Source organism: Alosa pseudoharengus, unplaced genomic scaffold (genome assembly GCF_046254945.1).
Source record: "Alosa pseudoharengus isolate Yale_2024_CS ecotype anadromous, Long Island Sound unplaced genomic scaffold, YU_APseudo_1.1 YU_APseudo_1.1_scf_2, whole genome shotgun sequence".
NCBI classification, from domain to species: Eukaryota; Metazoa; Chordata; class Actinopteri; order Clupeiformes; family Clupeidae; genus Alosa; species Alosa pseudoharengus.
The window spans coordinates 56,640,690-56,655,689 of record NW_027468663.1 but is presented as its reverse complement, the minus strand read 5'-3'; the positions used below and the strand labels follow the sequence as shown (position 1 = coordinate 56,655,689).

The 15,000-nt window shown below is 43.1% G+C and overlaps 2 protein-coding genes across 2 annotated transcripts in view; one reads left to right on the top strand and one right to left on the bottom strand.

Annotated features, from left to right (window-relative positions):
- The window catches only part of LOC143134889 (protein Smaug homolog 1-like), a gene marked incomplete at its 5' end in the record, with an annotated part of 12,745 nt that extends 6,017 nt beyond the window's left edge, over positions 1 to 6,728 (top strand). Inside the window, 1 exon segment of the mRNA XM_076295602.1 lies at positions 550 to 6,728. Coding sequence (XP_076151717.1) covers positions 550 to 578 — 29 coding nt within the window.
- Positions 6,729 to 7,161: 433 nt separating this feature from the next.
- The window catches only part of gch1 (GTP cyclohydrolase 1), a 25,433-nt gene continuing 17,594 nt past the window's right edge, over positions 7,162 to 15,000 (bottom strand). The window contains exons 3-7 of the mRNA XM_076295601.1: positions 13,905 to 13,960; positions 12,512 to 12,543; positions 12,305 to 12,389; positions 7,718 to 10,022; positions 7,162 to 7,642 (exon numbers count right to left, since the gene is read on the bottom strand). Coding sequence (XP_076151716.1) covers positions 9,896 to 10,022; positions 12,305 to 12,389; positions 12,512 to 12,543; positions 13,905 to 13,960 — 300 coding nt within the window. The 3' untranslated portion in view covers positions 7,162 to 7,642; positions 7,718 to 9,895. The remainder of the gene's footprint in view (positions 7,643 to 7,717; positions 10,023 to 12,304; positions 12,390 to 12,511; positions 12,544 to 13,904; positions 13,961 to 15,000) is intronic.

Sequence of the window (15,000 nt, the reverse complement as noted above, 5' to 3'; positions counted from 1 at the left end):
AGGCAGCAGTCAACTAGCCATGGACAAAATGGCTAAAGGCTAAACCTGCTGGACATTCTTATGTGTGGAAGTACATGGCAAATGTGTCCAGCTGTATTGAAGTACAAAGAGAATGTGTCTCCTGTGGATCTCCACAGAGATGAAACATCTGATGCCAACAGCTAGCAGTAATGTTAGCACCAGCATAAGGCTAGTCGACTTATCGACAACTATTATGAAAAATTTGTCAACTAGTACAAATGATTAGTTGGGAGACCCCTACACCCCACTACACAGCACACTACCTCAACCTCTAGCTGGGGCATGGCTACAGAAAAAACACCTGTTATAATTTGTGCCCAGACAACCTGGAATATTTTGTGAAAGCCCTCTTGAATTTCACATAGTCCATATATGGTATGTGCACTGAGTAGGTGTCTAACTGTCTAGGTGTGCACACAGGTGTGTTTGTGTTAAAACAACCTTATCGTGTACATTTCTGAGAAATGCCAAAACACCAAATGATATGTGCCTTTGCCTGATGGATGCACTTCCCTCCATGTCCACTAGATGGCGTAGACCGGACTTCCACCATCTGAGGGCAGCGATGTGGAGACCCAGGAAGGCAGAGCTTCCCTGCCGGAGGCCGAGGGAAAGGTCACCCTGAAGTCACCAAGCCCAACCCCACCCAACCTGCACCACCGGCCAACCCCCACCCACCTGCACATGCACATGCACAACCCGCTAGCCAATGGGAGAGGCAGAAGCCGGGAAGGGGCGGATCCAATTAGTGCCATTTTCAGTTGACAGAGGGAGAGCGAAAGAGAGAAAGAGGGAGAATTCACTAAGGCCGGTTCCACCACCATTATGTCCACACTTGAAGCATATTCACACATCAAGGCCTTTTTTTTTACACACGTGTCAAAGGAAAGAGTGTGACACCTAGACATACAACACCTTCAAAGAGCTTCACGCTTTGGGCGAGTGTGTAACCTAGACACCTAGACATAAAACACCTTCAAAGAGCTTCACGCTTTGGGCCACCGATGTTTGACGTCCGATGGTCAGTGTGAGGGAGGTCTGGACACGCTGGACAAGATGGAGCGTCAGAGGGGGGTATGAGGGCAGGCCATAGTGCCCCCCCATGCACCACCACCACCACCTCCCCCACAACCCCACCACCTCCATCACACAAATACACCTCTGCCCCTCCCTCCACACACACACACACACACACACCCTCTCTGTAACACACGCCTGTACACACCCTTGTATGCACCCAGCCAACATCAAAGCAGCCATGCTAGCGTAGCGTAGCGCTAGTTCCAGTTCACTAAAGCAGCCATGCTAGCGTAGCGTAGCGCTAGTTCCAGTTCACTAAAGCAGCCATGCTAGCGTAGCGTAGCGCTAGTTCCAGTTCACTAAAGCAGCCATGCTAGCGTAGCGTAGCGCTAGTTCCAGTTCACTAAAGCAGCCATGCTAGCGTAGCGTAGCGCTAGTTCCAGTTCACTACAGCAGAGGAGTACGCACCCCTGGGCAACGCAGGCAACGCAAATAGTCTCTGCTGTTTTTAGAGTGTTTCCAGCAAACACACAGGGCTCTGGGAGAAATATTTGCTCTGTAAAGGTGCGCAAATACAACATTTTGCAAATATATATATATATATATAATGTTTACATAGGATGCTACTTTGAAGGGTACAGGAAGAGTTTGACAAATTTCAGGTATGAATGTTTTCCATGATTTTTTATTTTTTTTTTAAACGCCACTACAAATGTATTCAATTCTTCTCTCAATCAGCCGTTGTCGTAGTTTACAATTCAGTGGGAGTCTTTTCTTATTTTATTTGTTTCACTGGTTGATTTATTTTAAAGTCCTGCGGGATTGATGACGATGTGAAGTGAAGGCCAGAGTAGAGTGATAGAAAGTGAAGTAAGAAGGGATGGAATGCGGACGTTGACGTTTGGGATTTTTAATGTTTGTTAAAAATCGGTGAGGTTATAAGTGACGTGGGGCTATCAGTATGTTGTCTTGGTGTGAGGGTAAGTGAGGGGTCAGTTGGTCAGGAGAGATTTCTGGGGAAAGTGTGAGGTGGCACTCAGTGAAAGTGAATGGAATCAGGTCATTGGTGTTGTGTTCTTAAGCTACTTGTCCTTCCACCATTTTGTTTTTAACAGTTTGCATATGGGTTCCGTCAAACTGGATCGAGCTCTTTGGATATTCTGCAGTGAACAGGTGGTCACGCAGCCCTTCCCTAGCGGAGCTAGTGGTCATCGTTTGAGCTGCCTCCCTCCGCGTTAGAGTTGTAATATCCACACAGGGCTTTCAGATGTGTGTGTTTGGGTGTGTTACAGGTTCAAGTGACATAATGTCAGTGTACTTGGGGCATATGGAGCTCTGGATATTTTTGCTTTAATTGACCTGAGGTCAGAAATAGTGTTTTTTATCTTTTAAAAACAAACAGTGAATTGCACACATGAACTGACAGAAAGAGAGAGCGAGGTTTATGCTGATTTTCACAGGGTGTCAGAGCGAGAGGACTCTACTCCCCCATCCTGTGTCCAAGCTCTCTTCCGCAGAGCTGTCGTTCACTGTGGGAAAGATTTTCTTTAGTGATTATCTCCATCTGGTGGCCAAAAGTGGTAGTACAGTACTTCTGCACACTATGATAGGTATTTGTTCTTTTTATTTTTTTTATTTTTAGACAAAACGAAGCTAGTCTTGTGGCTAGTCATGTCCTGTATACTGGTTTCCAGTTGCGTCTTAATTTAAGTCGTTAGTTATTTGTGTTTGTGCTATTTGATGGATTTTAATCAGTGTCGATGCGATGATAATGAATAAGCTCTGCATCAGCAGGTTATCTGCCACTGTGATTTTTCACACTTGAAGATCCTTTGTATCTTCTGTTCAAAAAAGGGCTCAGATTTGTTTAAATCTAAAAGCTTTTTTTGTTTTTATTTCAAATTTGTTTGAATATGTCAAGGGCCGTTTCAAGCCCTTTTTAAATGAGGGTTGAACATTTTTTTTTCTTGTTCATTTGTTTCAGCGCGAGCTAACGAGCAGAAAAGATGAGTGCAGAACGCCTTGCCTCCTCTACGCCCAGTAAGATGAGTGCAGAACGCCTCCTCTACACCCAGTAAGATGAGTGCAGAACGCCTCCTCTACGCCCAGTAAGATGAGTGCAGAACGCCTCCTCTCCTCTCCTCTACGCAGAGTATTAAAAGGGAGGGAGGGAGAGAGAGCGATTGTGTGTTATGCACAGTGACAGGTCCATCCATGTTTGGGTGAAATTGCCCAAATGGATTCCTTGTGTTTTGAGCCGGTGTGAGGGCTTTTGTGTGTGTGTGTGTGTGTGTGCCTGTGTTTAGTGAATCGTTGTGGCGCCACGTCCGAGTGGTCTGTCACAGCTAGGTGATTTGCCTTTAGCTCAAAGAGGAGAGAGAGAGAGAGTGTGTGTGTGTGTGTGTCTCCAAGGAGACAATGGGTCACTCCTGTCCGAGTGAGTCTTCTGCCGCCTTCCTGTGGATGCCCAGCCTTAAGCAGGAGTTTGACTTTAAGCGTTGCGTTAAAAGCAGGAGTGTGACTTTAAGCGTTGCGTTAAAAGCAGGAGTTTGACTTTAAGCGTTGCGTTAAAAGCAGGAGTGTGACTTTAAGCGTTGCGTTAAAAGCAGGAGTGTGACTTTAAGCGTTGCGTTAAAAGCAGGAGTTTGACTTTAAGCGTTGCGTTAAAAGCAGGAGTGTGACTTTAAGCGTTGCGTTAAAAGCATGTCAGCTAATGTTTTGGCATAGCTATGGAACCATTGCCTGGCTTCATGTGTCATTATAACAGGTGCCTCTTTGTCTGAGATTTTATAAACTTTTATAAACTTACACAGACGTTGAAGCCCCATCTCACTGCCATTTGAATAGATATTATTAGCTCATTCAAATAATTATTTATTCTTGTTTTTTTTCTATTAATGTTTCAGAGATGACTATTGTATTCGTTAGGTGTATTATTTAAGATACCATATATATTAACTTGCTATGGCTGGTAACCATATGTACATCTCAAATATCAACATAGTTATTTTTGTTTTATTTTGAACTATAATCTCCATGTGTATTTGATAGTTTTGAAAGATAGACATATCAGTTGTTTCTCTCAGACTTCTTTCCTTTGCTGATGATGAGACACTTCAGTAGTAGTCCTCAGTGCCTATGGTAAGTGTGGAGGGAGTAGTTTATTTGGCTTGTTGTGATGGGAGAGCTCCTGGTCAGCTCCTGGTCAGTGTAGTCAGGTGACCGAGTGCCTGAGGTACTCACACAGACCTACAGGTCACCGAAAGCTGTTGTTAGTGTTGTTTTCATTGTTTTATTTTTTTTTCCAAATGTCAAAAACACTTTCTACATGGAACCATGTCACCTCAGCGAAACTGAATAAAAAACTACCAGACAAAGCAAACGCATGGCGATGAGCAACGGACACAAAGTATCACGTAGACCGCGTGTCTCTGGCGAACGTCTGGACACGATGAGGGACACGCAGACTGGGTTCCAGAGACAGAGACCGCTCTGTGTGCTCTGCACTGCGCTATTCTCCCAGACGCAAAAAAAGCACAGCATGCCACATCCCAGACAGCAGAAGCCATGGCCACACCATGCCAGTCCACATGTCTGCCACCAGGGGGCGCCAGATGGACCCATGGGATGAGATTTGGCCCCCCTCCCCCCCCCCAGTGTCCAGGAACTCTCATGGTGTGTGCCATCTATACTCGTCTTGGCCAAAGTCCTTTTTGGGAACGTGCTAGAGGCACATCAGAGTCAGAGACGCTCTGGAGGCGCTGGCTGTTGGAGAGATGAGGTGTTGGTATGAGAGCTCAGATGGGGTGTTGGTATGAGAGCTCAGATGGGGTGTTGGTATGAGAGCTCAGATGGGGTGTTATGGGGTGTTGGTATGAGAGCTCAGATGGGGTGTTGGTATGAGAGCTCAGATGGGGTTTTGGTATGAGAGCTCAGCGGAGAGATGGGGTGTTCGTATGAGAGCTCAGCCTCCAGTGGACGCGAAGCTGGCACGTCTCCTTTAAGTGCAAACAGCTTATAACATTGGTCACCTGTGCAGAGTGGACGCTGCAAACCCACAGTATTACTGTTTAGATGCTACCTTGATATTCCAAAAAAAATGATATATACTATTTAATTTAGTGTAAATGAAGCCTTTTTTTACAGTTTCTTTAGTTTGTTTTGTTTTTTCAAGAATCTGCATGTTAGTCCTATTGCATTGTATATGTGATGAGATGTGTTTTCTTTTGTTTTTCAGTTTTGTTTTCTAAACTCATGCGTCCATACTGTAATGGCCCTACCGCTTTACTGTGCCGCTCCTTGGATTTTTCTATTTTTATTTTTTTTTTGTTATTCTCAAGAGCCGATGTCCTGTATTGACTGCAGGCTTACATATATATAAATATATATTTTAAAAAGAATATCTTACGTTTAAAAAAAAAAACACCAAAAATTTACTAAAAAGAATGGGGAAAAAGACAAAAAATATGTAATTTATATTTTAGAAATGCATGCAAGAGGCTGGGAAGTCATACTTAGGATAACAAATGGCAGTGCCTTTTTTGTACTCTGACATTTACCCAAAATGTAAATGGTTTTATATGGACTTTAAAGTGTAATAATATTTCAGAGGAAAGCAACTACAGATGTGTTTGGTGGCTGGCTGGCGAATGGTGACATCATTACAAACCACAAACGTTATTGGTTCAGAGACAGCATACTCTCCTGTTGGGGTTGCAGACAGACGAGAAACAATTCCTTTATTTGTTTTCGTGCTGGTCCCAGCGATGTCAGCTTCTTGGGCTCCAGTACTCTGTAGGTACTTTCAATGCTGATATGAAGTAAAGAGATACACCTGACTGTACAACAAACAAACAGATGTATATATAAATATATATTATATATATTTGTCTATGTGTGTGTGACTATGTGTTGGTGTGTGTGTGTGTGAGTATGGATTGTGTCTTCTGCAATTGTATACATATGTCCTATGTCCTCAGAAAACAAAAATACCAGTAATGCTGCGCCCCACTATTTTCCTCTTTTTTTCTTTCCTCTAAGGATGACTTAAACACACGTACAGTAGGGTGTCATGAGTCCTGGGGGCAGGGAGTCCAAGTCTGTACTTCGCTTATGACTCTGTACAGTGCAGTAGTTCACAGATCTGGACTGATCCGTTTCTACTGACTCTCCATTGAAGGCTCTCCCTGCTAGAGCTCTCGTGGAGTGGGAACCCCTCGAAACACCTACACCGTATCATGTCCAGTCCCACGGGCAGACGGGATGATTCAGTGACGACCGATTCAGCTGCTGAAGTCCATTAGAATCCATGGAATTCAGCAACTAAACGTCTGATTGGATTTTCACATTAACCTGTCCAGAGATCCAAAACGCGTACACTACATACACATATATACCCATGGTTCATATACGCCGCGTATCTTCAGTGGAGACTCCAGTCATGCGTTGTGTGCATTAGAATGTGTGTGTGTGTGTGTGTTATGTTGTGAGACAGAACGTTGTGTACTGTATGTACAAATGATGGGAGAGACGTGTGTAATCTGTCGGGGAGCTGTCATGATTTTGAATGTCCTTTTTTGTTTGTCGTTTGTTTGTTTGTTGTTGTTCTATGGGGTCTGTGTTACATGCTTGATGTCTTTGTAATAACCACAGACAAAAAAGTATTAAAGAGTAACTTTGGAAAAAGAGATCTTCTGTGCCTTTTTTGTTGTTTTTAAAGAGTAACTTTGGAAAAAGAGATCTTCTGTGCCTTTTTTGTTGTTTTTAATTTGCTGTCAAACAGCCAAAGAGCATGACAAGAACCCACCACCTCCTCTGTCTGTTAACCAATCAGAGTGGGCAATACCACAACCAGCCAATGAGGAGAGATTCTTATTTCCAAAAGACAGCCCACAAGTGTGCTAGACAAAGAATGCTGAGTCTTTTTTTCAGTTTTCATTGGACCACCCCTTATGTTGTGTCTGCAGGTTTATTCAGTAGTAGTGGTGCATTTAAGCAGGAAAAGCAGTAGAATGGTTATGGACTGTTTCTTTTCTTTTTTGATGCAACCAGCATGGATATTAAATAAATAAAATAATTTTAAAAAGTATATAATTAAAGTAAATAGTGTTCACTTGAATGTTGTCATCATATATGGATTTAATATCTTTTCAAAGTAAAGTTACCAGACAGGTAAGAGATAACGTCAAATATGACAAAGATTTCCCAAGGCTGGGATGAGAACTGTCACAATCCTCATTTTAAAAGGCCACATGAATGTTTGAAGAGAAGTGGAGGAAGCCGACCGGCCCTCGCCACCCGTTTGACTGCGCTTCACAAAGACGGTCAAGAACACTCCAAACATCTGGACAGAGAAGAGCTACACTCTGTACACTACATAACGCACGTACATCACCACTTTAAAGATTAAAGACATTTCAAAACTGACCAAGATCATTACTCTCACCTTGAACACAGCACAGCAGGCCCTGTTTACATGATGCACAGTAATCATGTTCAATAGACACTATTAGCTTGGGTTTACAAACCATGGCGTTTACATGTGGATGTAGCTTTGTAAACCTACAGTATGGCGTTTACATGAGGATGTAGCTTTGTAAACCTACAGTATGCCGTTTACATGAGGATGTAGCTTTGTAAACCTATGGAGTTCACATGTGGATGTAGCTTTGTAAACCTATGGAGTTCACATGTGGATGTAGCTTTGTAAACCTATGGAGTTTACATGAGGATGTAGCTTTGTAAACCTATGGAGTTCACATGTGGATGAATGTACTTGTACGGAACAGACGTAATGCATTTACAGCAGGTGGATGTAAAGCTAAGAGCATTTTTTTTTTATCCTAAATCACATTTCACAGACTTCCTTGTTGAATGGGTGTGAATCTGCCACAAACCGACTCATGGACAAAACCATTTTCACATGTATGGCCAAACAAGGCAAATGCAATTATATATGATAAAGTGCATGTCAGATGGTTTCAGCTCTCAGCTTTAAAAGATGCCTGTATTTCGATGAGTTGTATGTAGCAAGCAGAAACTGAATTAGCACTACCCGATTTAGCCTCAGGTAAACAGGGTCTGAGAGATACAGTGTGACAAATGAAATCATTTACAATTTTTTTTCTAAATTGGCTACATATATTAAATCCTTTTTGTGGCCATGTTCCTGTTTAAAAATAGTAAGGCTATTATTTTCTCTTTTTCTTACATGAAAATACAGAAGAGACAAAAAAAAGACAGTTTCACAAGTTTTACATAGAGAGTAAACGCAGAAGTACACATCAAATACTCACTGCTGTGAGCAGGCCTATATTATCACTACCATGTAATGTGCTCCTAAATCAGAGAGCAGATCATGAGCGGAATGCCATTTGTCAAAGAGGGAGGACACATCCCTACAAAAAATACTGATCCAATTTATGTTTGTTTGTTTGTTTGTATTTTTAAGGGGGGTGGGGGGTGGGGGCTAGTCTTGCCTATCGCACTCTGGAACTTTGGTCTTTTTGTTTTCCTGGATATGATAGCTTTTCGAATACAAACACCAGGCAACATTTAGACATCACATGCAATACGCCGGGGGGATAAGACACGTACATGTACACAATGCTCATACAGCACTCTCTGCATGGGACTTATACACCACTGGTGCCTGGTGGGGCGTCAGCAGGCTGTCTCAACTACTTATCCATAGTATTACTACTTCAACAGAATTCTTGTTACCAGATACAGTACGTATAGTCCAAATCAGCTGGAGGAGTACTGCTGCACTAGCCTGGCCTCGGCCTGCCTACAGTACTGCTGCCCACGTCTCGTACATGTCTCCAAACTGAAAGCACTTCCTGTATTTATATCTTTGAATGCAAAAGCAAGCAAATAAAGAAACAGTAAATGGAAATGGCAAAATAATAATAATAATAATAATAATAATATAAAAAAAACAGATGCAAAGATATTAGCCTACCAAAAAGCAGTGGTTGTGTTGGTTGGTTAGTGGTTATGCTGCTATTTTATGCATATTAGTCTATTTATGATAATATTAAATTGATTTTATAATCAAATACATATTTATATCAATATTAAAAATGAATACAATTTAAAATATTTTTAATGAAAAGAATACTCTATAATATTGGGATTTGATATGCTGAGCAGCACACAGCCTTAGGATCAAGAATCTTCTCTGTTAGACGTCAGTGGGCTGTATGCTACCCACAAACAAGTACCAAGACACGCACACACACACACACACACATCACCTTGGTAACCTCTGAGAAAAAACAACTGACAGGCTGAGCTCACTTTTACGAGACACACTGACACACACATGCTCATGTACTGACACATACACTTAGACAGATACACACAGCATGACAGAGAGTGAGAGAGAAAGAAAGAGAGAGAGAGAGAGAGAGAGAGAGAGAGTCATGTGTGGAGGTAAGACCGAGGCACACCCCTACATGAGAGAAAAAGAAAGAAGGAGAGAAAGAGAGAGAGATACAGAGAGAAAGAGAGAGAAGGAGTCGTGTGTGGAAGTAAGATAGATGCACACAGACAGACTAGATGAGTCCTCCTTGTCCTGAGAGGCTGATGAGACGCTGATCTGACCATCCACACAGCACGGGCAGCCAGGAGTGAGAAGGGTCCGGTCCCGGGTCCCAGCCAGCCTCACGAGCGAGTGATCACGTGTGTGTGTGTGTGTGTGTGTGTGTGTGTGTGTGTGTGTGTGTGTAGGTGTGTGTGTGTGTGTGTGTGTGTGTGTGTGTAGGTGTAGGTGTGTGTGTGTGTGTGTGTGTGTGTGTGTGTGTGTGTGTGTGTGTGTGTGTGTGTGTGTGTGTGTTGGGGGTTGGGCACCTCAGCTCCTGATGAGTGTAAGGAACTCGTCGCGTGTTTTGGGGTCCTCACGGAAGACGCCCAGCATGGTGCTGGTGACCGTCTTACTGTTCATCTTCTGAACGCCCCTCATGACCATGCACATGTGCCTGACCAGAGAGAGAGAGAGAGAGAGAGGGAGAGAGAGAGAGGGAGAGAGAGAGAGAGAGGGAGATAGGGAGAGAGAGAGAGAGGGAGAGGGAGAGGGAGAGAGAGAGAGAGAGAGAGAGAGAGAGGGAGAGAGAGAGAGGGAGAGAGAGAGAGAGATGCCATAACATAAGAGAAGAGATGTCACTTGTATGTACATATATTGATAGATCTATCCTCTTTGTGTACATGTAAATATTTTGTTTGGTAATTCAGCTATTTAACTTAAATTGATGTATGCAGATGTATCTGTAAGTGTAGACATACAGTATAATGTGAGTTTGCATAAGTTTCATTTTCTTTTTTCTATTTCTCTGCTTTCTTTTCTACAGTATAGCACTGTTGATGAAACTATTACTGTCTCTTTATTAGCATTAACATTTATCCTTTTATCTTATTTTCCTTTCATCATTTAATTGTATCTTTATACCAATATTAATGTAAAGTTGATTATTAACATGAGAGAGAGAAAGAGAGAGAGAGAGAGAGAGAGAGAGAGGAGGGGGATGTCTTGGATGCATATCTATTTGCCATATATTGTATTCCAAGCATTCTGTATGTAAACGTAGGTTTAACTGCTCTGTTAATATTTGTCCTGCTAATAAAGCTCACTTGAATTGAACTGAATTGAATTGAGGGATGAGGGGTTGGTGGGGGGGGGGGGGGGGGGGGGCAGAGTTAGACGGGAACTATGAAAACACATTAAAATAGCACTTTATCTAAATACCCAAAGCTCTTTACAGCGATGGGGGAACTTCAAACACCACCAGTGTGTAGCTGCGTAACGTATAGCACACACTTAGGCCCCGTCCACACGGAGACGCTTTTTGGGTTAAACGCAGAGGTTTTGCTTCGTCTTGGCCGATCGTCCAAACGAATCCTGTAAACGCACTGCCCGAAACCGCACTTTTTTGAAACCTGGTCCCAGAGTGGAAAAATCTGAAACCGTAGCCCTTTTGAATTCGTTTGGACAGCGAAACTGCACATCCTACTTGCCTATTGATGATGTCATCGCCACACCTCAGCTGCCCTGGACTTGACACTTATAGTATTGCCTAACAATACTAGTTTTCATACATGACATTACCTACGATTACACTCCGTAAGATAAATATCACAACTGGTGCTGCGCAGCGCCGATAGCTTATGACTTGGTGGACTGAACACTGTTTTTCCCGGTGTTTTTTTTATGCATTCTAGCTACTGTCAGTGACGCGAGAGAACTTAAGTTATTAGGGAAGTGCGGTGTAAGTTTGCATTAATTTGTGCGTAGTGCCGGTGTCATTCATTTATTTTACATGTCTTACAACATAAATAAATGCATTCATAGTGAAGTCAGATATGAGCATACAAAAACGCTTAGAACTCATGTTAAGCCTATAGATGCGCACTAAATGCGAATGCGCGATTTGATGCAAGCAAAAGTATCGACTGTAACTAACAAAGGTATTATAGCAATATTATAAATGTGGCGACGGAATGGCCTAGAACTTGGGTACGCCTAGCCTTTGCACTTGCGGTGATAACCAAAACTAATGTGAATCGCGGACTATCCTATAACCAAAGAAAGTAAAGGAGATTATTTTTACCTGCGTTAGCCAAATAAAGGACGGGACTGCACCCTTCACAAACCGTAAAAATTAAGTTTATTAGTTTCACAGTTGACTACAGTTGACCGTTCACTATAAGTCCACACAAACAATTCTGGTTTCCTTGCACTAGCCATTTCGTCGTAGCCTATTCTGTCTGTTTGTATAGCCTACAGCTCAAGATTTGGTCAATTTCTGTAAAGAAACAGTGCCACCTATAGGCCTGGGATATGAAGTAACGTGTTGAGTCGTGTTGAGATGGATCCGTTTGGACGCAAATATTCTTGATACGGTTTCAGGGAAGACGGAGGAAAAAAAGATCGGTTTGGTACGTGTGGACTAGGCCTTAGTGCCAGAGTACAGCCTCAGTATGTTGAACTATAGATCTACTATGGATACATTTAAAATCATTCTCACTTTAGCGCTCATCAAATACTGCAGCTGAAACAGAACCTCCACTAACGGACATAATTATGATAAAAATAATTTTCTTTAGGCACCAGTTTCAACATAATATTCGACAACATATGAAACTTTTCACTGCATTGTCAGAGTTTGTAAATATACAGTACTCTCTCAGTCTAGCCAATCAATCATCATTCCTTCATCTGTGGTCATTATTGTGAGACCCTTCTACGACCAGACTGACGTCTTACGTTGCTTCGATGACCACCCCAACGCCAGCGGGCTGCAACGCCTCAGTGATCGCCACGGCGATCTGTTTGGTTAACCGCTCCTGGACTGCAAACACAATACAAGACGATTACACTCACACACAGACCAGACACGTCTCCTAGAACAAACAGCTGGCCAAACAGCCAGCTGCACTGGCTCTGCGTCCAAACGAGAGTTGAAGTAAATACCTTGCAGTCTCCTGCTGTAAATCTCTACGATCCTGTGAGAGGAAACAGGAGAAGAAGACAGCAGAGAGGCTTGATTAGCTCAAGTGGCAGGCAGGGGGCCACTAATTACAGCACTTTAACATCACAATACATAGACAAACAGCTGACAACATGTGTGTGTGTCAGTATGCACGGGCTGGGAATGACTACATTTTCAGAAGTAAATTGTTTAACCATCTGAAGATTGAATCATATAAGCTAATTCCTTATAGACTGTATTAATAGTGTCATGCCCTAAGTCTTCATTGTGTCCATCCTAATGTTCCAACATTAAAACAGAACTGTAGTGTAGACGAGCATTACTTTATCTATACAGGAGAAAGTGTCATGGCTAGAATGCAGAGATGTGTATGTGTGTACAGTATGTGTGTATGTGTGTGGTTGGGAGATGCTGCAGGTGTGTGTGTGTGTGTGTGTGTGTGTGTGTGTGTGTGTGTGTGTGTGTGTGTGTGTGTGTGTGTGTGTGTGTGTTAAGTGATTGTGATTGAGAGTAAAAGCATTAAGCTGCAGGTGTGAAGAAGTGGTTGTTTGTGTGTGTGTGTGTGTGTGTGTGTGTGCGTGTGTGTGTGTGTGTGTGGGTGTGTGTGAGTGTGTGTGCGTGTGTGTGTGTGTGCGTGTGTGTGTGTGTGTGTGTGTGTGTTAAGCTGCAGGTATTGGGGTCAGGTAGGATCAGGATCCTGACTGGCATGGCACCCTTCACTGGACACTGGGAGTAATCTCCTTATGGACATACTGTATAGTAACTAACACACTCAATCACACACTCAGCTTAGCACCTTCGCTCACCAGTCCCACACACACACACACACACACACACACACACACACACACACACACACACACACACACACACAAATGTACAAATTCCCTTATTCACTTATTGACATGATCGGATCTTGCTAATTAAGGCGTGTGCGCACACACACATACATACACACAAACAAACACTTCTTCACCCCTGAAGCTTAATGCTTTTACCCTCAATCACACACACACAGTCACACACACACACACACACACACACACACACACACACACACACACACTCAGGCACAGATACATAGCCCCCCCCCCCCCCTCCGGCTCCCTACTCATACACACACAAACCCACACACACACTTATTTACAAAGTCCCTCATTCACTTATTGACATGATCTGATCACTTGCTAATTAAGGCGTGCGCGCACACACACACAGACGCACACACACACAGACACACACACACACACACACACACACACACACAAACACTTATTCACGCCTGAATCTTAATGCTTTTACCCTCAATCACACACAGTCCTCTCTCTCTCTCTCTCTCACACACACACACACCACACTAATTCTAGTCCTCACCTGGCCAGTTTGCTGAGTCCAAGCACTCTCTTATTGGGGAGGTAGCCTATGTGTACCTGTGTGGAGAACACACAAAACAGAAACAGGGACCAGGTCTGTTGATAAGCACTTTTAGGAAAGACACGTGGTCAGGACATGATCATGGTGCTAAAGAGAGTGGCCATCAGAGGGTCAATAGGTTTATGAGTCCTGAATCAACCAGGGGTCAGTGAAGATATTTGGGGCAAATGTCTGACCTGCGTTCAACAAACAGTATTGAGTGGGTCAATAATCAAACCAAGTCCAGTAGGTCAGACTTGGTGCAACACTCAGGCATTTGCCAAAATAATGGGCTCTGATTTGTATGCCGCGTAGTGCTACAGACAACGCGTCCTATTTATAGAAGTGTTCATGTATTCATACCATTGGGCACCGACGGGTCATTTAAAGGAGAATTCCAGTGATTTTTCACTCTGGGGGCATGAACATGCTAGCTGTTGGCTGCAGCAACTTGAACTAGGTACAACTGATTGCTTTAATTTTTTTTGTTTTCGAACAGTACTCGGTGACCCTGAGAAACAGAGATCTCTGTGAAAAATCTCCAGAATTCTCCTTTAAAGGAACACACCAACTCTATTTAACAATAAGCTTCTGTACCGTCTACCTAACAGCGTTGGGTATTGCACACACAGGGAAGAGAAAGGGTTTTGTTCTTTTGTTTCACTTTGGGGTAGACAGGAAATAAGCTCATTTCCCAAAAAGGTGGCATGTTCCTAGCCTGGGTTTTCCCATGCTGCCTTACGCGCGCGATTTTGCTGCTAGGCAGCCTGGATTCCATGGACTTCATTTTCACCTTAACGAAGGAACCAATCACAGAACGGAGGGGGAACAACAAGACAATGACGACACACCGAAGCGGTTATGAGCTACTGTACGCACAAACGCATTTGATAGACATTCGTAGCGCCCAATAAACGGCTCTGGGCATTCGTAGTACATGTAGTTCCCAGACCCCATCTCAATGAGATGAGGTTTGGCGTTAGCCAGGCTAGCATGTTCCTTTAATTTGAAGAAAAAACGGATGGTTGCTGAAAACTGGGCTGTGAAGACATGAGTG